This window comes from Sphaerodactylus townsendi, linkage group LG11, assembly GCF_021028975.2.
Source record: "Sphaerodactylus townsendi isolate TG3544 linkage group LG11, MPM_Stown_v2.3, whole genome shotgun sequence".
In the NCBI taxonomy this organism is placed as follows: domain Eukaryota; kingdom Metazoa; phylum Chordata; class Lepidosauria; order Squamata; family Sphaerodactylidae; genus Sphaerodactylus; species Sphaerodactylus townsendi.
Genome location: NC_059435.1, coordinates 77,356,628 through 77,382,808, shown reverse-complemented (window position 1 = coordinate 77,382,808; position 26,181 = coordinate 77,356,628). Strand labels below are relative to the sequence as shown.

The 26,181-nt window shown below is 48.7% G+C and overlaps 1 protein-coding gene across 1 annotated transcript in view; it reads right to left on the bottom strand.

Moving 5' to 3' along the window:
• LOC125440664 (unconventional myosin-Ig-like) overlaps positions 1 to 26,181 on the bottom strand; it is a 75,382-nt gene that overhangs the window by 47,511 nt on the left and 1,690 nt on the right. The window contains exons 2-14 of the mRNA XM_048510523.1: positions 19,467 to 19,675; positions 17,633 to 17,726; positions 16,359 to 16,524; positions 15,711 to 15,764; positions 13,948 to 14,043; positions 12,615 to 12,731; positions 11,092 to 11,298; positions 8,860 to 9,005; positions 7,022 to 7,136; positions 5,241 to 5,411; positions 4,215 to 4,285; positions 1,727 to 1,801; positions 284 to 416 (exon numbers count right to left, since the gene is read on the bottom strand). Of these exons, the coding sequence (XP_048366480.1) occupies positions 284 to 416; positions 1,727 to 1,801; positions 4,215 to 4,285; positions 5,241 to 5,411; positions 7,022 to 7,136; positions 8,860 to 9,005; positions 11,092 to 11,298; positions 12,615 to 12,731; positions 13,948 to 14,043; positions 15,711 to 15,764; positions 16,359 to 16,524; positions 17,633 to 17,726; positions 19,467 to 19,675 (1,654 nt within the window). The remainder of the gene's footprint in view (positions 1 to 283; positions 417 to 1,726; positions 1,802 to 4,214; positions 4,286 to 5,240; positions 5,412 to 7,021; positions 7,137 to 8,859; positions 9,006 to 11,091; positions 11,299 to 12,614; positions 12,732 to 13,947; positions 14,044 to 15,710; positions 15,765 to 16,358; positions 16,525 to 17,632; positions 17,727 to 19,466; positions 19,676 to 26,181) is intronic.

The following is a 26,181-nucleotide window of genomic DNA, read 5'->3' as shown; positions in this document are numbered from 1 at the left end:
ACAAAAGTGAGGGGGGCCGGTAGTGTTGCTGCGGTACCCCTGGGACATGCTCACGGCACCCCAAGGTACCACGGAACCCTGGTTGGGAATCGCTGGGATAGAGGCTGCTGCTGCTTTGTGTGAGAACGTTAGATCCAGTAAAAACCCCAAGGAGTGTACCTGTTCATCTACTCTAATGCAATAAATCGATTTCAGTGAACCCGAGTCTTATTGCTGGGAGCAGGTCGTCGGGCACAACACAAGTGTCCTTTGGCTACAAGGCCCAGAGAGGAGCCGCCGTTACCTTAGAAGCCAGGTTCCCCACCAGAGCCACCATGGAATTCTTGAAGAGGGTGGCGGCTGTCAGAGGCCGTTTGGTCACCTCGGTGATGCTCTGTTTACCCTCCGGCCACATCTCTCGCAGAACGGGATCTGCACTGGGGGACAAGCCTCTGCCAGAGGAAAGGCATGGGGGTTCTCGAGGAAACACTGCCGAGGTTCCGGAGCCCAGGAATGTTCAAGTAAGGAAGTTCATACTACCAAGTGTCCAGAAGTAGAATATAGAGTTTGTGACATTCCTGGAGATTTGAAGATGGAGCTGTGGAAGGGAGCCCGTCAGGGACGTGACACCAACACAGCCCACCCCACCTTTTTCTCCAGGGGGACTGAGCTCTCTAGTCTGGAGATCAGCTGGAATTCGATTCGATTTCGAATACCTTTAATGGCATATAAATTGTTTAAGATTAACTTAGCGAGATAATAACAGCCTTTACAACTTTACAACTTCTGACGAGTTACAATAACACCATTTAAAAATTTAGCCACCGCTTCCAACAGCTCGTAGTTGTGGCTGTTTAAAAGATATATAACCTTCTGTTTATCTGTAATGCCTTCACTTCCATGCAGGAAGGAGATTATGTGGTTCTTCCTACCTATCTCATAAAAAGGACAATTCAACAGCATATGAGATACTGTTTCCACAGAACCCATGCCACACGGGCATTTCCTTTCTTTATGCGGGATTCCAAGGTGGCGTCCAAGGCTAAAGGAAGAAGGCAGTGCATTACACCTAGCTAAGGTGATTGCTCTACGCCACCGGGCCACAACCAGGAGATGAAGGTACTGGGCTACAATTAATCTATCCACAGGTATTCCCAGAGAGATCGGGGAACAGGTTTTATTAGCTTCCTCTAGCATCTGTTGAAACTCTCTGTCAAAAAGTCTCTTCTTGATAGCCCCATAGACCTCCTGCTCTGTTAGCATTAGCAGGTCCTCCAAGGAAATGCCCAACTCATTAAGTCTGGCTTCGATTTTAACCCACCACTGGGTTGTGTGGAGGATGAGGCTCACCTGGAAGAGGACTTCAGGCTCACCTGGAAGTTGGCAACCATGCGATCTTGGCCTCACCTTGGTCTTGGTTGAGGCCAGCCAGATTTGCTGATCGCAGCACTCTTGGGGGGACGTACCAGGGTCTTAGAATGAGGACGTACCTTCCCACATTCCTTTTGTTGAAAATACTCAGGAGTATTTGGGAGGCAGTGCGAACCCTTTGCCCATTGAGGGCCCTGCCCCCAAACAGCTTCCTTTGGCAGCCAAGCTCAGCATTGTTGACTTGGGCTGGCAGCCGCTCTCCAAGGGGTCAGGCTGGCAGCAAAGGGCCTTTCCTGCCACTTGCTCCCGCCTCAGATCCCTTTCCTAGTGACCGTCAGAGGTCGAACTCTTCTCCATGCAAAGAGAGCCTGCTAACCTGTTATACATCAGCCTCTTGAAGTCCTGGAAAAGGGTGTCCTTGTTCTTGTCAAGAAATCCCTCCACAGAATACCTGGAAGACACACACGAGTCCACCTTATACTCGATCAGATCATCAGTCCCTCCAGGTCAGTACTGTCTGCTCAGACTGGCAGCCGCTCTCCAGGGCCTCGGGCAGAGAAAGGTCTTTCCCATCATCCTTTTAACTGGAGATGCCGGGGATTGAACCAGCATCTGCAAAGCAAAGGCTCTTCCAGTGAGCAACATCCCCTCCCCAGCAAACTGAACACTGTAGTTGGGAGTGCAGCCTTGCAGCTGTAAGGGAGCAAAGCCTGCCAAACATTCTGCTAACGCCATTCTGAAGAGAGCTCTTGGCAATGCCATAAGAACATAAGAACATAAGAACAAGCCGGGTACCGGACTGCAGACCAGAGTCCATCTTAGATCCAGTTTTCACTACTGTAGCAGTGGCTCCAATTAGGTGTCATTGGGAGCTCAAGCACGCAGGAGAGGTGAAAGCAAATGCCCTTCCACAAGTGCTGCTCTGGAGCACTCTGGTCTGCTAAGGCATTCTGCAATCCCTTAGGATCAAGTGAGGATCAAGATTGGTGCAGCCAATGAACTCCACTTCTCCTCCATGTAAATCTGTCCAAGCCTCCTCTTCTAGAAGCTTTATCCAGGTGGCTTTTTGCCATCACCACCTCCTGTGGCAAGTTATTGGCTCCAAACACCAACTCACACACAGCGTGAAGAAGTGCTTCCTTCTAAACATCCTAATTCCTTCCTAGTATTTTTTGTATTGACAGTTCTCTGGAGTTCCTAGTGCATTTCCTCGGTGGAGAAAGAGAGAGTAAGTACCCTTCTGTCAACATTTTTCTACCCCATGTATAATTTTATAGGACTTCAATCATATCCCCCCTCAGACGTCTCCCCTTCCATTCACTCAAGTCTGCATCCAAGGTTTTTTCTTAAGCATACCCTGTGGCTAGCGAGTTCTCTCCTCCCAGGGGAACTCCTCAAATCAGAGCCTGAGAAGTTTCAGGCATGCTATTTGATACAACTTTAAGTGATGAGGGGGGTATGGACTTAGAGTTAGTAGCTACTCCAGAGCATTCTACTCTTCATGTCCAGGGTTAAAAAATTCAGGAGTCTGATTCTTGGGGTTTGATTCTGGGTTATAGACACATTTTCCCCTCTTCAAAACCCTGTTTACTAGGCAGTGGATCAGAGAATCCCTATGCTCTCGGAAACCCGCCGTGCGACCCCTCCCCTCTCCTTGCCAAGGAAAATGTATAGATCATAGTGTGTTAAACTTTCTTTGGGCTTTTGCCTCCCCTACCCACACAACAGCAGCTTCTTCCATTTTTTAGGTCTCCATTTCAAAACAATCAGAAGGGCTTTCTTTTTTAATTTTATTTTAATGCTACACATTGTTATTTTAACGTCATTGTTTTAACCTTGAAATTATTTACATAGTCTAGTAAAGGAATGCTAGGATGCCCGGACAAGATTGTGAATACTGGCCACACACACAGAGGTGGGAACCAGCAGGCCTCACCAGTCCCCCCCGAGAGTGGGTTGGCCACTATTTTAGGAAGCTGAGAGGGGGTCCCCTAAATTGTGTCCCTTTCGCCTCCAACCCAAATTCCTCGCATCCGAAAGAGGCATCCTGCCTTTTGAACGCGGAAGGTCCCAGCAGCAGAATTTGCGATTTACAATAAAATTCCCTGAATTGGGTTAATCTCTTTCAGGTACTGTAATTTGGTTGATTTCTCAGCTCTTTCGTAATTTTATTCTCCCCAGTCTCTAATAAAGAACCCGTGTGTTTCACCATTGCTGTGTGTTCAGATTTGTGTGAATCAAAGTACTTCATATAACGACACGACCTGATCTCAATGACCTGCTTTTTTTTTTTTAAAATTGGGGTCGTGGTAGGGTGGCTGCCCATGGGGGGGGGGGGCATCCAACTCGGGTTTTGCCCGGGGCTCAGGTTTGCCGAGGATATGGTTTTGAGCAGGGGGGGGGGGGGGCTATGTAGGGAATCCTGCTACTGTACTCTTTTGGATCCCACCACTGCACACACACACAGTGGCAGGCAACTTCCCCAAATGGAGGTTGCACAGAAAAAACAAGGAAGCAGTAGGCAGGCAGGCAAAGTGGTGGAGCAGTTTGGCTAGGGACACTTCGCTGCAGGATAATCCCCGTGCAAACAAAAACCACAGGGGAAGCCCACTGTGAAGCAAACAACGGCGAGGCACATACTTCATGCATAAACAGCCACAGAAACACAAATATTATAGAAAGTTAAGACCTGTGATTCCCTGCTATAATTTTAATATAAATATATCATTTAATACAGTTGCTTTTCCATTAAAGCGGCTAGAGACGTATCAGGCACCGAGGGTTTCCAGGGGACTCAACTCTAGTTCCTGCGACTCCTATGAGATAGAAAGTACATTGCCTGCTTTGTTAAGACAACATACTGCATTGCCTCTCCCGCATAGTGCTTGATTCGGAAGTCCCGTCCAAACTCCATAGACTTGTCGGTAGGACTGATCTTGTGGTCATTATAGATAGATAGGAGCCAAATTCTGTCAATCACTAAACCCCACTCATAGTAAATGGGTCCTACTAGCTTCCTCTATAGAAATACGCAGATTGTATCTCTACGTAGAATGGGTCCCCAGGCAAGGCAAGCTGCAGAATGAATATCCTCGCTGTGAGAATGTGGATTGACTATGTCTAGAATGTTTCTTCCACTCTTAGAATTACCTAAATCTCTTCCTGATAGGGAGTGAGATCCATCTATCCATCCATCCATCTATCTAGCTAGCTATCATCTCCCTCTATCCCTCTATCCCTCTATTCATCCATCCATCCATCTATTCATTCTATCTATCTTATCTATTCATCTATCTATTCTATTCTTACATTCTATCCATCCATCCCTCCATCCATCCATCCATCCATCCCATCTGAGACATTCATCTTATCTATCTATCGACATTCTATCTATCTATATCTATCTATCTTATCCATCTATCCATTCCATCCGTCAAATCCCCATCCATCCAATTCATACTCCATCTATCTATGGGTTTACATATACATGCACCACCCCCGGAGGGATTACCTGGCTGCACAACATAATTTCCATTTACAACCCATACAAACAAACCCCATTAAATTAAAGTTAAAACACAGCGATAAAATTAACAATTAACAAAGATGATGTCACGCAATCAAACCCCAATTAAAACCCTCCCAGTTTTCAACAGTGGAATTCGCTGCCTCGGAGAGTGGTGGAGTCTCCTTCTTTGGAGGTTTTGAAACAGAGGCTGGATGGCCATCTGTCAGGAGTGCTTTGATTGTGTGTTCTGGCATGGCAGGGGGTTGGACTTGACGGCCCTGGGGGATCTCTTCCAACTCTATGATTCAATCAACTTTGATGGCCCTTGTAAGGGCAGAAAGCTGGACTATGGGTTTTGACAAGAAAAGAAGTAACTCAGTACCTTCCTGCTGGTGTAGTGGGGGTGTTTGCCGAGCCTGTTGTTCATTGAGTCCAGGAAGAGGGCGTCGGTGACTTTGCCAGCTGTCAGGCAGGCCTCGTCCAGAATGGCAACGATGCCCTTGTGCGGCTCTTCCACCAGGTCCACAATGATTTGGTTATTGAAGTATTCAATCTGTGGAGGACAAGCTGGAAGGGTTAGTGGGCAGCGGAATCCTCTGTTTTGGAGATCACCCCCCTGGGAGTGGCGGAATTTGGGGACCGCTGATAATGGCACCACCAAGACCGGGAGGGGCATTTGCAGCCAGGTGTCTCTTGGAGGCTGTCGAGGGCAGCTGTCAGCAGAGAGGAGTCAAGAGCGCTGCTGTTACATCACATCGGTCAATGGAAGTGACTTCCATCACAAGCCACTAAAGCAGAGGCTAAGAGAAGGTGGACTCTAATCTGGAGAACTGGCAGAGGTGGGATCCAGCAGGTTCTCACAGGTTCCCGAGAGTAGGTTACTAATGATTTGTGTGTGCCGAGAGGGGGTGACTAATGGGTGGTTTTGCCATGGGATTTTTGCCTTAGTTACACCCCTCCTCTCAGCAGTAGCGCGCAGAACTTGAAATAGTCTAGCAGGAGGTGCACCGGCTTGCGTGGCAGCCTGCGCCTGCGTGCGTAATCTCGTCCCGCCCAAGCGATCGGCTTAGCGGCTGCAAGTCCTTGCCACAGCCAGCCCGGTCACTCTCTCGCATGCCCTTTAACCACGCCCCTGTCGATTGCCCGCACCAGCACCCATTGGCTTTGCCACCACAGTTTGAATCCCACCACCATGGGAACCTGTTACTAAAATTTTGGGATCCCACCACTGAGAACTGGGTTTGTTTCCCTGCTCCTCCACCTGAGTGGCAGAGTCTTATTTGGTAAACCAGATGTGTTTCCCCACTCCTACATTCCTGCTGGGTGACCTTGGGCTAGTTACAGTTCTCTCCGAACTCTCTCAGCCTCACCTGCCCCACAAGATATCTGTTGCAGGGAGAGGAAGGGAAGGAATTTGTAAGCCCCTTTGAGTCTCCTTACAGGAGAGAAAAGGGGGTATAAAGCCAAACTCTTCTTCTTCTTTTTCTTCTTCAGTTGCCAGTAAAGCACCAAGATCTTCACTGCGTGACTGAAGGAAAACAGTGCCAGCCATTTGTGGCTCATCCCACCTCCTGCAGCAGCCACTTTATTGCATCCATACTGTGGCTGTGCACCTCATACTATGCCAAAATCCCAAAGGTGTCCAGAGGCTCAAAAAGGTTGGGGAGCCCACCTCTGAGGGTGGTGGCAAAGAGGCCCAGCCCTGGCCTCATTCCTCCAAGGGGGCCTCCCCCCTCTCACACTGCCCCCGTGCCTAGGGGCCTTTCCCCACTTACCTTAAGCCCTGCGCTACTCTCCTCAAGTAGCGCGGGGTCCCCCTGCACTCCCCACGACAGGGGCCGCGACAGCACAGCCGCCCCGACGCTGCCGCTGTTGCGCCCCCTCAGCGCACGGCATCCCTGGCGCTGGAGAAAACGGTGCCTTTTGATGACCCCGTCCTGCACGGGGTCGTGGGGACGCCGGCCGTGCGCCAGGGATGCCGCGTGCTGAGAGCAGCGCCCGGCATAGGGGGGAATCCTTGTGAGTGGGGAAACGCCCTAGGCCACAGAACTGGCTCCCTGCCCCACTCAGCCTGGGCAGTGCGGGCAAACACCACGCCAGCTCCCTGTTCCCTCCCCCATCCCAGAGTTACCGCCCCAGCTCTTGCCGGTCCTCCCGACTCACGTGTTGCCACTCGATGCCCTCCCGCTGGTACTCCGCCTGCTCCTGCCTCAGGATTAGCTCGATGAAGAGTTGCTGCAGCTTCTCATTGCAATAATTGATGCAGAACTGTTCGAAACTGGAAAGACACCGTGCAGAGGTGACTTCGGGTGCAGCCCAAGGGAAGCAAATGCAAACCCAACGGAGGGAGCCCGTCTCTCCCCCCCAAGTCCACAGAATCAGGGGTAGAAGAAGAAGAAGAAGAAGAAGAGTTTGGATTCATACCCTACCTTTCTCTCCTGTAAGGAGACTCAAGGGGGCTGACAATCTCCTTGCCCTTCCCCCCTCACAACAAACACCCTGTGAGGTGGGTGGGGCTGAGAGAGCTCCAAGAAGCTGTGACTAGCCCAAGGTCACCCAGCTGGCGTGTGTGGGAGTGCACAGGCTAATCTGAACTCCCCAGATAAGCCTCCACAGCTCAGGCGGCAGAGCTGGGAATCAAACCCAGTTCCTCCAGATTAGACAGACGAGCTCTTAACCTCCTACGCCACTGCTGTCATCTTAAGCTACTTTTAAGAATGTTTCTATAAACTCAAGCATCACCACAGAAATCTCATCTAATCCGTTCTCAGTGTCCCACACAGAGAAATCTAATTTGCTTATTATATCAGTGCATTTATGTAGTAAAATAGCAATTAAGTTAAATCTTTTCTAACTGAAATGTGATCCTCATCTAGATCAATACATGGTTTTTAACTGATGGAGGGAAAAAACGATTCCAGAGAGCTGGCAGGACTCTGTGGCCATCCAAAGTCACTTAAGAATAGAAGCCAAAGAAATTCGGAAGCCAAAGAAACTCTGCTCTCGGAAGAATGTACCTTTGCCTGCATTTTTAAATTGGGGTCGGACGCCTTTTATTATGTATTATGGTTTTTTGCTGTTTTATGAGTTTTAAGCTATTTTATGGGATGGAGCCTATGTGTTTATATTTGTACGACCGCTCCTGTTGATGTTGTAGTGAATGTTGTTCACCGCCCGGAGCCCTTCGGGGATCGGGCGGTATACAAATTAAATAAATAAATAAATAAATAAATAAATAAATAAATAAATAATAATAATAATAATAATAATAATAATAATAATAATAATAATAATAATAATAATAATAATAATAATAATAATTTGCTTATTTATGGTTTCAGGAGGGGAGCTGTGTTGGCCTGCACTAGAAGAGCTAGATTCGAGTCCAGTAGCGCCTTAGAAACCAACAAGGTTTCCAGGTTATAAACATTCGAGAGCCTGTGTGACGCTTTGACTCTTACACACGAAAAATCTTAGCAATTTCTACGATCCTCCTTGACTCAAAGCAGGCCATTGCTTTCACCTCCTGCACGTGAGCTCCCAAAGGCACCTGGTGGGCCACTGCGAGTAGCAGAGTGCTGGACTAGATGATGATGATGAAGAAGAAGAAGAAGAAGAAGAAGAAGAAGAAGAAGAAGAAGAAGAAGAAGAAGAAGAAGAAGAAGAAGAGGAGGAGGAGGAGGAGGAGGAGGAGGAGTTTGGATTTATATCCCCCCTTTCTCTCCTGCAGGAGATTCAAAGGGGCTCACAATCTCCTTGCCCTTCCCCCCTCACAACAAACACCCTGTGAGGTGGGTGGGGCTGAGAGAGCTCCGAGAAGCTGTGGACTCTGGTCTGATCTAGTAGGTTCTTTCTTATGTTCTTATGTTCTTATGAAGGGACAGGTGGCATGGTCTGAGGCTACTGGCTGAATCCAGGCTGAGTCCACAAACCGGTGCCGCTAGCGGAGGTGCCCATCTACCCTGGATGGCCCCCCCAGCCTCCTGGTGCATCATTTCTACCTGTTGGTGTCAAAGATCTCAAAGCCGTAGATGTCCAGGACGCCAATCACGGTGTTCTTGCCATGCAGTCGGGCGTCGTAGTTCTTCACCTCGATGACCTTATTGATACGGGCAACGATCCAGCAAAAAAGGCGCTCATAGAAGGCCTGCAAAGGAAGACAGGGGCGCTGATTTGGGTGTTTGTTTTGCTGAGTCTGGAAACTTAAAGGTGCTGCATGGCAGGTAAATGGATCTTTTGACATATCTTTTCTACATCTGTGCAATGTTAAGAGAAATCACTACGTTGGGTTGAATAGGCAGGAAAAGGGAACAGAGGAAGTGGTGATTGCAACTACACTACAGGAGAGAAATTTCTGTCGATGAGTCACAAGACCCTGGTAAAGAAGAAGAAGAAGAAGAAGAAGAAGAAGAAGAAGAAGAAGAAGAAAGAAAAAGAAAGAAAAAGAAAGAAAGAAAAAGAAAGAAGAAGAAAGAAAAAGAAAGAAAAAGAAAGAAAGAAAAAGAAAGAAGAAGAAAGAAAGAAAAAGAAAGAAGAAGAAAGAAGAAGAAGAAGAAGAAGAGTTTAGATTTATATCCCCCTTTCTCTCCTGCAGGAGACTCAAAGGGGCTTGCAATCTCCTTGCCCTTCCCCCCTCACAACAAACACCCTGTGAGGTAGGTGGGGCTGAGAGAGCTCCGAGAAGCTGTGACTAGCCCAAGGTCACCCAGCTGGCGTGTGTGGGAGTGTACAGGCTAATCTGAATTCCCCAGATAAGCCTCCACAGCTCAGGCGGCAGAGCTGGGAATCAAACCCGGTTCCTCCAGATTAGATACATGAGCTCTTAACCTCCTACGCCACTGCTGCTCCCCAGAAGGTCATTGATCACATGGTGAGGGAGACTAGATGTGCCTCTGTATGATCACCTGGTCATCTGCAGGGTGGGACTGCAAGGAGGAAGGGGCCATGCGCATGCCGCCTCTCCGTAACGCTAAGAAAAGAAATAGGAGTAACACAACCAGATGCGCATATGCTATATTAGTAAGGTTGTGGAAGTTTGGCACATGTTTTAACAATTTTTATTCATCAAAACAATGTATATTGCTATAATGAAATTTGCCCCAGCAAGTAACACATTTTACACTTCGACGGAATTGTAAAAACGTGTTAATTACCGTGGCAAATTTCATTACAGCAACATAAATTGTTTTGATGAATAAAAACTGATTGTTAAGACATATGCCAAACTTCCACAACCTCCCCAAAGTGAGCAGCCGCTACTTTCTGAATATTGCTGATCACAAGGGGACCATTTTTACAGCGCAGTTGCCCCTGAAGAGAATCCGTCCAGTTTTGTTATTTGAATGTAGGTTTCTATTGCATTTGATATTGACCATTTTCATTTGAGGCTTCTTATTTTGAAAGGTATCTCATGTACTTGTGTAAATTCAGAAGGTGGGATATGTAATCCTTATAGAAAAATGATTTTGTGTTCCCACTCGGAAGCCAAAAAGCCTCAGGCCAGAGGAGGAGGAGGAGGAGGAGGTTCGGATTTATGTCCCACCTTTCTCTCCTGTAAGGAGACTCAAGGGGGCTTACAAACTCCTTTCCCTTCCTCTCCCCAGAACAGGCACCTTGTGAGGTAGGTGGGGCTGAGAGAGTTCCAAGAGAACCGTGGATTGTTCAGCCTTGTCACTCACTTGTTTTCTAGCAGTGGAATCCTTTCGCGATCGGAGATGTTATGGACTACAGGATTCATAATTCATTCAGCCCCTGCCAGCATGGCCAATTGGCAGTGCTGGCAGGGGCTGGTGGGGATTGTAGTCCATAACATTTGGAGTGCCAAAGGTTCGCCACCACTGCTTAGCTCAAGGTCACCCAGCAGGAATGTAGGAGTGCAGAAACACATCGGGTTCACCAGATAAGCCTCTGGCACTCAGGTGGAGGAGTGGGGAGACAAACCCGGTTCTCATAAGAACATAAGAACAAGCCAGCTGGATCAGACCAAAGTCCATCTAGTCCAGCTCTCTGCTACTCGCAGTGGCCCACCAGGTGCCTTTGGGAGCTCACGTGCAGGATGTGAACGCAATGGCCTTCTGCGGCTGTTGCTCCCGATCACCTGGTCTGTTGAGGCATTTGCAATCTCAGATCAAGGAGGATCAAGATTAGAGTCCAGATTAGAGTCCACCTGCCCTTAATCACCACACCACGCTGGCTCAGAAAGAAGCCCCACCCAGCCCCTGTTCTGCGGCTACCTTGGCGCAGGCATCCCGTGCGTAGTTAGCCTCGTTGATGCTGTGGGCTTTGTGGATCACCTCCCCGCCCCCAGCAGCCACTGCCCGGTACAGGAGTGTATTGAGGAGACTCCCGGCTTCCGTCGAGGTCAGCTCTGCGAGGTAGGAAACCAGATGGTCATTCTCGACTTTCATGGCATCCTCTGCAGTGACGAAACACACGTTGCCCTGGGAAAGCCAAGGAGAGAAAAGCATCCACTTGAAGCCGCAGGTAAAAGTCCACATGAAGATGCCTTATACAAAACTGGACCCTGGGTCCGTAGGGTCTGCAACCTGCGGCTCTCCAGATGTTCATGGACTACAAATCCCATCAGCCTCTGCCAGCATGGCCAATTGGTCTCTGGCAGAGGACTACCACACCCCAACTGCCTGATCTTTCAACCAGAGAGGACCTTCTGAACGACCTTTTGCATGATGCTCAACCACTGAGCCAAAGGACTGCTCCCAAACAGCGGCCATTTTCACAGGCCTTGGAAAGAAGAAGAAGAGGTTGGATTTCTATCCCCCCTTTCTCTCCTGCAGGAGACTCAAAGGGGCTGACAATCTCCTTGCCCTTCCCCCCTCACAACAAACACCCTGTGAGGTGGGTGGGGCTGAGAGAGCTCCCAGAAGCTGTGACTAGCCCAAGGTCACCCAGCTGGCGTGTGTGGGAGTGCACAGGCTAATCTGAATTCCCCGCAGAAGCTCTCCCACAGCTCAGTGGGCTGCAGAGCGGGGAACGTCAAAACCCCGGGTTCCCTCCCAGATTAGATACACTTGAAGCTCTTAACCCTCCTGAATACCACTGCCGTTGCCCTGACATAGAGCCGGTTGGCTGGGGAAGGAAGTTCAGTATCAAAGACTGCACGGTTAATTCACCCCAGGATTGTGGGTTTTATGTTTTGTAATAACGTTGGGATAGAATGAACACAGACACCAATATTTACTCACTACTGTTCTACTCTACTTTCCCCCTTCTACCCTTGAAAAAGGGATTGCAAAAGATTTTGAAACATGCGTGAAAGCACAATGCTCACAGTTATGGCAGCAGCTGTGAAATCAACAATTTCCATCCATTTGGCCCCCCCCTCCCCCCCCTTACTGTTAGATTGTTAGATGGCGAGAGCCCCCCCCCCCCCCCCCTTATTGTTAGATTGCGAGAGCAGGCCATAGTAAACAGATTTTAGTTGCCATCTGTTAAGAGTTGGATTTTAAATGTTTTTGAATTGATGTAATGTAATTTATAAATTACTGTGCTTTATCTGATGGAAGCTGCCCTGAGCCCATAAAGAGAAGAGCGGCATACAGTTACAACAAATAAATAAATACATTGTCAATCTCCAAACAATGGTGACCAAACATGTCCAGATTTGGACTACTACGGGTCAAGCCCACGTTTCTTGCCCAGTTAGGTTCATGTCAACCAATAAATCCAATCCTGATGGGACGAGGACACTCCCTCCCTCTTGCCCTCCCCACGCGCACAACTTCTTCTTTTTTTTTACCAAGTGCAAGATGGCTGCCAAGATCTTGTAGATGGAGTCCATCTCTTCTGGGCTAAAGCCGATCACCTTCATGGCAACTTCAACTGCTTTGTGGTTGGCTCGGTCACTGCCCGAGTACTAGAGAGGGAGGATGCAAGAACGAAAGGAATAAGATACGAATTCCACCCCGGGTGCTTTGCCAAAGAAGGAGGAGCCAGGCTCCATCCAAGCACCTGTTTGCTCGAGTTGCGTCAGATGCTGCTTGCGTGAACCGAATTGCTATGGAGTGGCAGCATTTTGAACAAATGAATGGCCAGTAGGGTTGCCCGCTCTGGTTGGGAAACACCGGGAGGTTTTGGGGGTAGAGAGAAGGGTTTGGGAAGGAGAAGGAAATCAGCAGGAGAAATGTTAGGCACTAAAACTACCAGACCACGGCCACGCAGCCCGGAAAACCCGCAACAGACAACGTTTTCATTTTAACTATGACAACTATGAACACTGCATTTTCATAATCATAATAACAAAGATCCTAATATCCGCTATACCAGTGATGGTGAACCTTTTCGAGACAGAGTGCCCAAATTGCAACCAAAAACTCACTTATTTATCGCAAAGTGCCAACACGGCAATTTAACCTGAATACTGAGGTTTCAGTTTAGAAAAAACGGTTGGCTCCGAGGCGTGCGTTACTCAGGAGTAAGCCTGGTGGTAGTCGGTGGCTTTGCTTTGAAGCAACTGTGCAACTCTTCCAATGGGTGAATCACGACTTAGGAGGTTTACTCAGAAGCTAAAGCCCCATTGCCAGCAACCCAGCCACTCCCAGGTAACGGATCATGCTTCAGTGGGGTTTAACAGCGCTTAACAGGGTTACCTACACTGCTTCCCCAAAACTAGGTCTTAGGTTTAATGCTAATAATTGAGCCCAACGGCCCAGGCCAGTCTGTCTGTGTGTGTGGGGGCAAATGCTGCTGTTTCCGCACGCGCTCATTGCAGAGGTATGGCTCTGAGCAAGCCACCCCTGGCAATTCCGTGCCACAGGTTCGCTTTACCGACTGCACTATACCATCCCTGAGATGCCAAGAGGCAGAGTAATCCCATCCCTAAAGCATCAGAATGATTTTCGGTTTCTGGGGCAAGTTTGAGCCGTACATGATTCCAGTTTGGCTTCCTGTCTTTACACTCCTGTGCAATGCAGGATTGCAGGTGCGATCTCAGCTCCAACTCATGTCTGCAGAAACCCAGGGGTTATTCTTTCAGGTAATTAGAGCAGCCTGGAAAGAACTGGAGAAGAGCAGGAACTCTTCAAAAGGCGCGTTCTCTCTCTCTTTTTTTTGTCAATCCACATGAAACTTACGTTGTTTCTGGCTCCCTCTCTGGTGAATCTGTAAGCTTCGGGATCTCTGCCGAGGTAGAGCAAGTCCAGCAAAGCGTCCGAGGCCCCAAGGAGCAACTGTGGGAAACAAACAAGCATGCCCTTTTTACTAGGCATGTGGGCAGTGGTGATTCCAAACAATTTAACAACTGGTTGTTTACAAGCACTATAAAGCTAACAAATCGGTTTCCCGCCAAAGCGGTGCCAACCAAGTTGAATCCCACCACTGTGACGTGGGAAGGTCACATGAGGTCTTCCAGGCATCACAGTACACCTGGGGAAAATGGTGGCATTAACAGGTGGATTCTATGGCACTACAGCCCAGTGGTTTCCAACCTGGGATATGTGTATGTGCCAGAGAGTCTGGGGGTATGCAAAAAAATTACATAATAAGTTTGCTAATATGGGGCCACATGCAGGAGACTCAAAGGGGCTGACAATCTCCTTGCCCTTCCCCCCTCACAACAAACACCCTGTGAGGTAGGTGGGGCTGAGAGAGCTCTGCGAGAAACCGTATTTCACTAGCCCAAGGTCACCCAGCTGGCGTGGGGAGTGTCCCAGGCTAATTTGAATTCCCCTGTGATAAGCCTCCCACGTAAGCTCAGGTGGCAGAGCGGGGAATCAAACCCGGTTCCTCCAGATCAGAGTGCACCTGCTCTTAACCTCCTACGCCACACCTGATGGAATCTTTCCCCGTGAAAGAAAATGTTATCATTCTTAATTTTGCAAAATGTGTACCCTACCTGTCTGCCCTTTTAAGGGCCGTCAAGGTGCTAACAAACTAAAACATACATTTTTTAAAAAATCATATTTTAAAAATTATTTAGAGCAAAAACCCCAATATATAAAAACATTAAAACAATAATTAAAACATTGATTGGGAAGGTGGGATGACTGAGGGAATGCCAAATGAGACAAAGAAGTGTTTACCCACTGGTGGAAAATGACAACAGAAAGAGACAAATGAATTGCCTTGAAAGGCGGTTCTGGCGTGCTGCGCTGCCACTCCGAAGCAGCGCCTACGTGCAGAAGACTAGCATGCCAGCAAAAAGACTAAACTATAATCCATCTCTATGATTTTCTTGCTACTGGGAGGCTTTGCTGTCCAAATGGCTCTGGAGGTCTAGCACATAGCACAGTGATGGTGAACTTTTCTAAGACCGAAAAGCCCAAATTCGCAACCAAACCTCACTCTATTTTATCGCAGGCGCCAACTAACGGCAATTCTTAACCTGAATACTCGAGAAGGCCTTTCAGTTTCTTAGAAAAAACGGTTGGCTCCTGGAGGCAAAAAGCGCTACTCCAGAGTAAGCCTGGTGGTAGTCGGTGGCTTTGCTTTGAAGCAACTGTGCAACTCTTCCAATGGGTGAATCACGACCCTAGGAGGGTTTACTCAGAAGCAAGCCCCATTGCCAGCAACCGAGCTTACTCCCAGGTAACGGATCATGCTTCAGTGGGGTTTAACAGCGCTTAACAGGGTTACCTACACTGCTTCCCCAAAACTAGGTCTTAGGTTTAATGCTAATAATTGAGCCCAACGGCCCAGGCCAGTCTGTCTGTGTGTGTGGGGGCACTCTGTTTGCGCGTGCCCACAGAGAGGGCTCTGAGTGCCACCCCTGGCACCTGTGCCATAGGTTCGCCACCACTGACATAGCAGATTCTGCCTGCCTGTTGGGCCGGATCTAAGAACCATCCAAACCAGGATCCAAAAGGGATTGTTCTCCAGCTTCTGCAGGTTGACTCACCTGATAGAAGGCGTGGAAGTTCCTCTCGCCTGGCTGCTGTTGGAGAATGCGAGACTGCGGGGAACAAGACACAGAATACTTGTAGTTCCATCAAAGGAGAAAGATGTGGAATTGTACAAAACAGGCACCACGGCTGTCTTTGATCTAAAACCGCATATGCCATTGAGCCACCCACAACCCTTTTAGCATACAGAATTCCCATTACCTCCCTGGGCCATGAACAAGCCTTTGGCTTCCCACCACCAGAATCCTAAATCTCTTCTGATTGGCTGACACCTTTGTGCAAAGGGGTGTATGGAGGGCACACACTCATTTACATGGGAATGGACGGAGATGTTAAAACGGTCCAGGATCAGGCTCCACAATGGCCATTTGGCTTGCACCTGTCCTGAAATGCTGATGTCAGGAGGCCTAGATTTGTTCACGGCCTCTCAGGTCCAGTCTGACATGGGATGATGTGATAGGTAAGACCCTGTCCAAGGTTAAGCCAGCCAGATCCAGCCAAGCAGTTTCTCCAAGAAACACTAACAACAATGCACCCAGGGTTTGCCTTCTACTTTGATTCCTGGATCACATTTGCGCGAGCCCTCCGGGTCGCCAGGAACTTAGGAGGTCCACCCACTCTGGCCAACTCCTGCTCCACAGTACCTTCTCCAGGAGGTAGTTGTTTATGTGGCCCCCCGTTGGGTCCCCTTTGAAGTCAAAGTTGATGTCCATGTATTTGCCAAAGCGGCTGGAGTTGTCATTGCGGTTGGTCTTTGCGTTGCCGAAAGACTCCAGCACGCAGTTGGACTTCAGCAAAACGTTCTTTACCCTGAGGAGAGACCAAGGTCTTATACCAATCCAATCCAATCCAAAAACCTTTATTAGGCATAAACCAGAAGTACCATACATTCCAAGTACAAAAACAGGATCATTGTTACATATCATGTAGAACATGGATTAAAAATGTAGCAACTGCTTCAGAAATTTCTACATGAGGGCTGTTCAATAGCTTAGACGTTTTTAGTTTGTCTGAGAGGAACATAAATTCTAGAGGTAGTAAAGCTCCCAGATCGGTTCTAATATCATTATACCTCGAACAGTGGAGCAGGATATGAGGGATTGAGTCCACGGAAGCGTTGGGACAGCATCGATATGCAACGCTCACTTTGTGGGATGTTATGAAAACGACCCTTGAAGATATGACAGAGGGAAATTGAGTTGCACCCGGTTTGCTCTTGGTTCCTTGCACTTATATTCAACAATGTGTTGCTCTAAATATACAGCAGGCAGGCTAGATTTCAGGGGTGTGGATCCCAAAATATAGAGGGAACAGAGCTTTTAGCAGCACTCAGGAGAGATTGGCATTCCTGGTCGTACAGTCTGATCTTTAGATGAGGGTAAATTTCCGTGGCGGTAACCATATGAAGAGACTCCCATGAGAAACCCAAGGAGAAGATTTTTTTTTTCAATATGGAGCCACCACTTTGAAAGCTGAAGCTCCCTCATTTCTAGCAACGATAAACTTTTTGGGTCTGTGCAGAAGCATAGGGTTTTATACATTCATGTGATATATACATTTACAGTACCTCAAACAAACCTACCAGTAATCAAAACTTAAGCTAAAATAGCAAGATACAATGGCTAAAAGATGGTGACATAATTTACCAGGAACAGTGAGTCTGGGTGCAAATAAAACTGATCTCTGTCATACTGATCTCTGCAACCTGGGGACCAGGTGTAACACCTGGAGAGCTCCAGCCAGCATGGAAGACTAGCAGCCTGAGGCCAGTCACATGACCAAGGCAAGATGGCAGCAACAACTCAAGAGCTTGAACCTCTGCGAGACAGAGGTGTCAATCTGGACCCAGAGCTTCCCTTCCAAGTCATGAAGGAGGCTGAAGGCATCTAAGAAATGGGATCTCTTTGGAACCACTCACCTTTCCACCTCTGCTCTCTGGGTGGGGTTTGTAATGGCAGCAATATATTGCATAATATACTTGCTGGCTTCCGTCTTCCCTGCTCCACTCTCTCCTGAAAGGCAGGTCAATGCGTTGAGACAGGTAAGAAAGACGAGGGGGGAAAGTCATTCCAACGGGGAGACCAGTTTGGTAGGCACTGGGGCAGGTGGGCTATAACATATTGGCAACAAAAATCAATCGGGCATAAATGAAATCAGCGGACAGCCGTGGAAGTCTTGGGCAACAACCCTCTAAAATGGAAACGCTTTAATGCAAGGAGCCAGTGCAATTGGATTTATGATCACTATATTCTTAAATCACAACTATAAATGTTCTATAACTAAACAACATGCAAATATACAGGTGAGTTCAGAACATTGAAGTATATCAGCCAAATATTAACGCCTAGGACATTTATAGTTGTGATTTAAGAATATAGTGATCATAAATCCAATTGCACTATTCCTTGCATTGGGCGTTTATTTTTGGGTTGTTGCCAAACCTGCAGCTGTCCATTGGATTCTATAACATATTGGGGCCTTGAGGGCTGCTGGGGTTCAAGGGAAAGAGATGTTCAGAGGTGGTTTGCCATTTCCTGCCTCTGCACAGGGACCCTGGACTTCCTTGGGGGTCTCCCATCCAAGCACCGACCAGGACTGACCCTGCTTAGCCTTCCAGATCTGATGAGATCAGGCTAGCCTGCCCTTTGGGGGCAGGAGCAGCAGTGGCGTAGGAGGTTAAGCGCTCGTGTATCTAATCTGGAGGAACCGGGTTTGATTCCCAGCTCTGCCACCTGAGCTGTGGAGGCTTATCTGGGGAATTCAGATTAGCCTGTGCACTCCCACACATGCCAGCTGGGTGACCTTGGGCTAGTCACAGTTCTTCGGAGCTCTCTCAGCCCCACCCACCTCACAGGGTGTTTGTTGTGAGGGGGGAAGGGCAAGGAGATTGTCAGCCCCTTTGAGTCTCCTACAGGAGAGAAAGGGGGGATATAAATCCAAACTCTTCTTCTTCCTTCCCTGGGATTCTCCCACTCAAATGCTAACCAGGGCCGACTCTACTTAGCTTCCAGGATCCGACAAGATTGGGCTGGCCTGGACCCTCCAAGTCAGGGCAAGGTCTGTTGATGCTGGACACAAATTTGGCCCAGGTGAGATCTGGGATCACAGCTCGGAAAGTGGATCTCTAGCACAGGGGTAGCCAAACTGTGGCTCATGAGTCGCACGTGGCTCTTTGCCACACAATGTGCAGCTGGCAGCCAGGGAGGGGGCTGGTTGGTGGAATGAGCTTCTCCCTCTTCTGTCCTGCCTCCCAGCCCTGCTGCCTCACTTTGCTACAGGGCAGGAAGGGCAGAAGGGGTGGCAAGAGCCTCGGCACAGGGGTTGGAAGCAGCAGTGCCTATTTTGCAGAAATTGATGTCAGGGGTTGACAACAATTCATAAAAGCTGTTCTTTTTAACCAGCTATGAGTTTGCAGTTGGTAATTTGCAGCTCCAGTTCACAAATTTAGGACGCTCTTGACTTTTGGGGCTTGATTTCTAGGGTAGAGGGCATTTGTCTCCACACCGTGTCAAGTGGGTTTGGCCACCCATAGTTTAGCATAACACCAACCCAATGCTCCCTGTAAGCTGTGTGGCTGCCCAGACGCTGTATTGGTGAACTTCCGCAGGTAGCTCACTTCTGGGCAGAGGCAGGGAGCTGTGCGGAAGTTAGAGGGACCTTTCCACCTACCCCACCAAAAAGAGGGGCAAGTATTAACTGTCACAGGCCAAGCTGATGGGACCAGGAAAGAGAAGGCCACGCCCACCCCATACCTGAGATGACAATGCAGGTGTCTTTGGCCCTCCGCTTCATGGCTTTGTAGGCCGCGTCAGCCACAGCATAGAGATGAGGCGGTCGCTCATACAGTTCTCGGCCCCGATACTGTTCAATCGTGTCCTTGCCGTACAGATCCATCTGCTTGTAGGGGTTCACAGAGACCACCACCTCCCCAATGTATGTGTAGATCCTCCCCTTCTCAAACCTAGACACAACCAAACAAACCAGAGTTATCTGAGACTAGCGAGCATGGTTGGACTATGGGTGCCTGCAAAGGGGGGGGTGTGTGTGTACGCAGAGGTGGGATCCAGCAGGTTCTCACAGGTTCCCGAGAGTAGGTGACTAATTCTTTGTGTGTGCCGAGAGGGGGTGACTAATGGGTGGTTTTGCCACGTGATTTTTGCCTTCGTTACGCCCCTCCTCTCAGCAGTAGCGCACAGAACTGGAAGCAGTCTAGCAGGAGGTGCACCGGCGTGCGTGGCAGCCTGCGCCTGCGGGCAAGCGTCTCCTGCTATCCCAAGCAGATTTCCGGCGCAGCTGCCGCGCCTCTTGCCACAGCCCCCCCCCCCCCGCCCGGCCTAGGAATGCTCCCTGCCCCTCAAGTCGTGCCCTTCTGCCTCCAGCCTCTACTTATTGGCACTACGCCACAGTTTGAATCCCACCACCATGGGAACCTGTTGCTAAAATTTTTGGATCCCACCACTGTGTGTATGAGTCATTCTCTGCCAACAAATCACTGTTGATCCGGCATTCATTCATTCTGAAAATGCATATGGTGCAACACTCGAAACTTGCTTGAAGTGGTTCTCAAGATTTTTTTTTAAAGCAATTAAATAATAAAAACAACAGCATCCACATTATCAAAACCAAGGGAGGTCACCAGGTCTCCTGACTCTCATTTTTAGGAGGCAGCGGAAGGCCGTTTTCCTCTGCCATTTTTCTGCCATTTGAGGGGTCTGCAATCTGCGGCTCTCCAGATGTTCATGGACTACAATACCCATCAGCCCCTGCCAGCCAAAGACACCTGGTTGAAACAATCCCTCCTCCTACCTGGAGAGCCGCAGGTTGTAGACTCACTTATTCCACCTCTCCAGCAGTTTTAAATTATTTACCTGAATTATTGGTTTTTAAATGCATTTTATTATTATTTGATATTGTAAGCTGCCGGGCCACCTTTGACTAGAACCAGGGCTGTCAATCAAGAGATGTTCCCTGGTGATATCTAGAGCCAGACCGATCCAGGGCTTTGCAATAAATGCTGAGGCTGTTCCAGTAGACGGTTGTTTGGGGACCAATTACAGGAAGTGGCGTGGACTCAGTTCCTATCGTCCTGTGACATACTGTCCTTTTGCAGGGGGTAAAAAAGAGTGACCTGTATAGCAATCTTCTCTGCAAAAAAAATGACCATTTAAACCAGGGGTCTGCAACCTGTGGCTCTCCAGATGTTCATGGACTACAATACCCATCAGCCCCTGCCAGCCAAAGACACCTGGTTGAAACAATCCCTCCTCCTACCTTCAAATTTCTCAGCAGGCTGGCATGCTTTACGGCTACACTTTTATGTTCTGAGGCTGCAATTCGTTTAGAAGACTCTGCAAGCCTTCAGATGTTCATGGACTGACAAATCCCACTGGGTCTCTGTCATCAGCATGGCCAATGGGAAACTGTAGTTCATGCCAAAACATCTGGGAGAGTCATAGCTCTTATATTGTGAGACCCCTGGTCTAGTAAGAGCGGTAGAGAGGCATAGTCCTGGTTTACATTTGGAAGGAGGTCATCTGCTAGGGCCACCAGTACCATTTCATAATCTAGCCTGAAACTGGACTGAATATAAGGAATTTACAGACCTCTGGGCTCCTCTCCAGAGAGCCACTACACAGAAATATCTGTGGCCTGTACGTAGCATCCGTCAGCAAGGAATCAGTATGGTTACCAGTTAAAGAACTGAACTAGGATGTGGGCGGCCAAAGTATAAACCCATTTTGCCATGAAGCCCACTAGGTAACCTGGAGCCAGTCATACTCTCTCTCAGCTTAGCTCACATCACAAAGTTGTTGTGAGGGAAAAATAAAGGGGAGAATGTCAAGCCCTGGATCTGCGACCAATATCAGACTCAGTGATTTCAATCAGAAGTCTTCATTGACGGACAACAGCTTGGCCACAGAGAAAGCCAGTTCTGAGAACTGACTTTCTCTAACACCGTTTTATGCCCCTTGCTCACGCCATCCGGAGATATCAAAGCAAAGCCATACAGAACAGGAATGTGAGGGCTGTTACTTCTCAAGGCCGTGTGAAAAGATAACAGTCGGCACTTGGGTGCATTCTAAATCACTACATGTTACAAAGCATAGAGACAGCAGAAAAACCGAAAGTACAGTGAGACTAGGCTGACCAGACATCCCGCTTTTGGCAGGACAGTCCCGCCTTAAAACAATTTGTCCTGCGTCCCGTGGGTTTTTTGAAGTGTCCCGATTTTTGGAAGGCTGCCGCACTGCCTTCTGGGGCGCAAGGCAGTGCGGCAGCCTCACGTGATAGGGCGGGAAATGGGAGCGCCCCAGAAGGCAGTGCGCTCCTGTGGCTGCACGTGCATGCGCCAGCCACCTCTTCTGACCCGCCCGTCCCAGTTTACAAAGGTGACCATCTGGTCACCTTGTGAGACCCATTACCATGACAGAGAGCAAAACCCCTTTTGATGCCAGGAGGCCTTCCTGACGGAGAATCACATACACTCCTGGGATCCGCTGGGGGGAAACACAGGCCAAAGATTCTCTGCTAGAGACAGTTTGCAAAAGTCTGTTGCTGTCGAAACCATCTGAACAGCTAGAAATGTTTCAGGGTCAGCTCTGGGGTTCTTACTGAGGGACAGCTTCATACTGGATTAGGACAAAAGGTTCCATTTGACCAAAGGGGGAGGCGGTCTGTAGTCTGGTGTCCCAAGTGAAGCCCAGTTTCATGTTCAAGTACTAGGACCAGTGGTGGCGCTTAAACCCTTTTCTTAAGACGGGATGCCCAAACTGCAAACCTAAAACCCACTTTATTTATGGACACAAAGTGCCAACATGGCATATTTAACCTAGAATACTGAGATTTTAGTTTAGGAAAACCTGTGGGTTCCGAGGTATGGCATTACTCAGGAGTAAGCTTTTGTGGTAGTCAGTGACTTTGCCTTGAAGCAACTGTGCAACTCTTCCAACGGGTGAATCACGACCCTAGGAGGGTTTTCTCAGAAGCAAGCCCCATTGCCAGCAACTGAGCTTACCCCCAGGTAAAAGATCGCACTTTAGTTCTTCACATGAAACCCCAGTGGGGTTTACCAGCAAGAAAAACTTAACAGGGTTACCACACAAGCTCTCCCCTTAAAACTTAGGTTCTTAGGTTTAATGCCAAGCACACCAAGCCTCAAGCGGCCCAGGCCAGCCTAGATGTGCTGGGGGGGGGGGGGGACGACTCTGTTTGTGTGTGCCCACAGAGAGGGCTCTGAGTGCCATCTCTGGCATCCATGCCATAGGTTCACCACCACTGCACTAGACTAAAGACTCCCCCGCCCCCTTTGGCAGACTGGAACCTTTTGCCCTAATCCAGTATTAGCTGTTCCTCACCAGAAGATCCTGGGTTCCGTCTCCCAGCACCTTCACTAAGAATGATGTGAAAGACCCCTTCCTGAACAGTGGCATGAAAGCACCCTAAATCGGGGACGGGTGGGCCGTCAGTGACTTCCCTGGGCAAGGAGCAGTGGAGGGATGTGGCTGGGCATGGCGCAGGGGTGGGCCGGGCATGGCAGGGCGGGTTGCCGGCACTGCAGCAGTAGGATTTGAGGGCTTGTGAAGGCGCACCCCGGGCACAGTTCCCCCTCGCTCTGCCTCTGCTTCCCAAGACCCTGGAGAGCAAGAAAACCACAACACCCTGTTCTGTCCTTAAAGGCAGCGGGGGCTTACTTGAGTGCTCTGTGGATGGAGAAGGTGGGTTCCCAAAATCCTGCCCTTTGGCCTCTTTGTTTCCTTCTGGTCACAAATTTCCCTTTGCCAGCAGTGGGGTGCACAGAAATGTCTGTTCCCATAACTGGCATGAGCAAGAGTCTTCTCTGAAATTGAGAAAGAGGCACCTTCCTGTAAACAGAGGGAGGCCACTGGCAGGAAACACCCTCCCGAAAGCAAATTGAGATGAGGAAGACGAAACGCTAAGGCCAGGTCTGAGGACCAAAGTGGTCACCCTTGACATTGCCTGAACCCCACGGCCCAGGGACCAAGCAGCGCTCCACAGAGCCCAGATGACGTGGTCTGTCATGAGAAGAAGAGTTTGGACTTATACTCTGCATTTCTCATAAGAAGTCCCAAAGTGGCTTACAAACTCCTTTCCCTCCCTCTCCCCACAACAGACACCTTGTGAGATAGATGGGGCTGAGAGAGTTCAGAGAGAACTGGGACTGGCCCAAGGTCACCCAGCAGGCTTATTTATTTATTTTTCATATTTTTATCCCGCCCTATCCCAAAGGGCTTCATATGGAGAGGGGAAACAAACCTGGTTCACAGGATAAGAGTCCACTGCTTACGCACCCACTGTTCATGTCCCCTCTTTTATTTATTTGTCTGTTTATTTATTAAGAACATAAGAACTAGCCTGCTGGATCAGACCAGAGTCCATCTAGTCCAGCACTCTGCTACTACGCAGTGGCCCACTAGGTGCCTTTGGGAGCTCACATACAGGATGTGAAAGCAATGGCCTTCTGCTGCTGCTCCTGCTCCTGAGCACCTGGTCTGTTAAGGCATTTGCAATCTCAGATCAAGGAGGATCAAGATTGGGAGCCATAGATCGACTTCTCCTCCATAAATCTGTCCAAGCCCCTTTTAAAGCTATCCAGGCTAGTGGCCATCACCACCTCCTGTGGCAGCATATTCCAAACACCAATCCCACGTTGCGTGAAGAAGTGTTTCCTTTTATTAGTCCTAATTCTTCCCCCCAGCATTATTATTAAAAGTATTCATGCCCCATCTTCCTTTAGCCATATTCAAGGCAGCTTACAAAATGCACTAAAATACAGTAATAGAAGAACAATAAAACCAAGAACAATAAAACTGAATACAAGACAATAACATACAATAAAAATCATATCAAACCCTTAAAATACATTGCTGAAACACATCTATAAAGCCTGAAATGTGAACAGGTGTGCCACACAAGTGAGTTTTTGAAGAGCAGAGTCCAGCCCGCACTACTTTGTCAGCTGTACACTCAGGAGTCCGAAGGCCCAGCTATGCTATGTCGGCATTTCTGATGGAGTTGCCAGCCTATGGTGCTGGCAGGGGCTGATGGGAATTGTAGTCCATAAACTTCTGGAACACCACAGATTGGCCACCCCTATGCTAGATTCATACAGCCTGACACATAACTGGGGGTGGGTGCACCCTGTCTGTGTACCTATGCGACTGACTAACCAACTCTCCCAATATAGCCTCCAAAAAGCACTAAGCTCAGCTTGGAACAACCTGAGTCAGAGTTTTTTTGGTTCTAGCCTTGGGCAGGTGGAATGCTCAGTCTATGGAGAAACAGACCTTGAGGGATCTTGTGGAGTAGTTGTTGAGAGCAGGTGGACTCTAATCTGGAGAACAGGGTTTGATGATTCCCCACAGGAGTGGTGGACTATCATCTGGTGGGCTGAGTTTGTTTTCCCCTCCTACACACGAAGCCTGCTGGGTGACCTTCAGCTGGTCACAGTTCTCTCAGAACTCTCCCAGCCCCACCTGCCTCACAAGAAGAAGAAGAAGAAGAAGAAGAAGAAGAAGAAGAAGAAGAAGAAGATAGAAGAAGAAGAAGAAGAAGAGGAGTAGTTTGGATTTATATCCCCCCTTTCTCTCCTGTAGGAGACTCAAAGGGGCTGACAATCTCCTTGCCCTTCCCCCCTCACAACAAACACCCTGTGAGGTAGGTGGGGCTGAGAGAGCTCCGAGAAGCTGTGACTAGCCCAAGGTCACCCAGCTGGCATGTGTGGGAGTGCCCAGGCTAATCTGAATTCCCCAGATAAGCCTCCACAGCTCAGGCGGCAGAGCTGGGAATCAAACCCGGTTCCTCCAGATTAGATACACGAGCTCTTAACCTCCTACGCCACTGCTGCTCCTGTTGTGTCTGTTGTCGGGCGAGGAAGGGAAAGGGGTTTGCAAACCGCTTTTCATTCATTCAAAACCTGGGGGCTACGGAGGACTTCATGGAGAACCTGAAAGTGACCTCAAGTCACAGTCAATTTATATCAACCCTGTAGGGCTTTCAAGGCAAGTGAGAAGGTTTGCATTGGCTTTCTTCGCTGTCTCATCACACTGCTGACTCATGTTCAGTTTGTCGTCCACTAAGACTCACAGATCCCTTTCACACATACTGTTGTTGTCAAGTCAGGTGTCCCCCATCTTATATCTGTGCTTTTCGTTTTTTTTCTGCCTAAGTGTCATTACATTGATCTCTGTTGAACTTCATTTTATTAGTTTTGGCCAGTGGTGGGATCCAAAATTTTTAGTAACAGGTTCCCATGGTGGTGGGATTCAAACAGTGGCGTAGCGCCAGTGGGGCTGGGCGGGGCACGACGGGGGCGTGGCCGGGCATTCCGGGGGCAGGGCATTAATAATTTCTCTGTTACTGTAAAAAACTCTTACTGTAAAAAAAAGTTCCTAATTTCCAGCTGGTATCTTTCTGTCCATAATTTAAACTCATTCTAGCAAGTCCTGT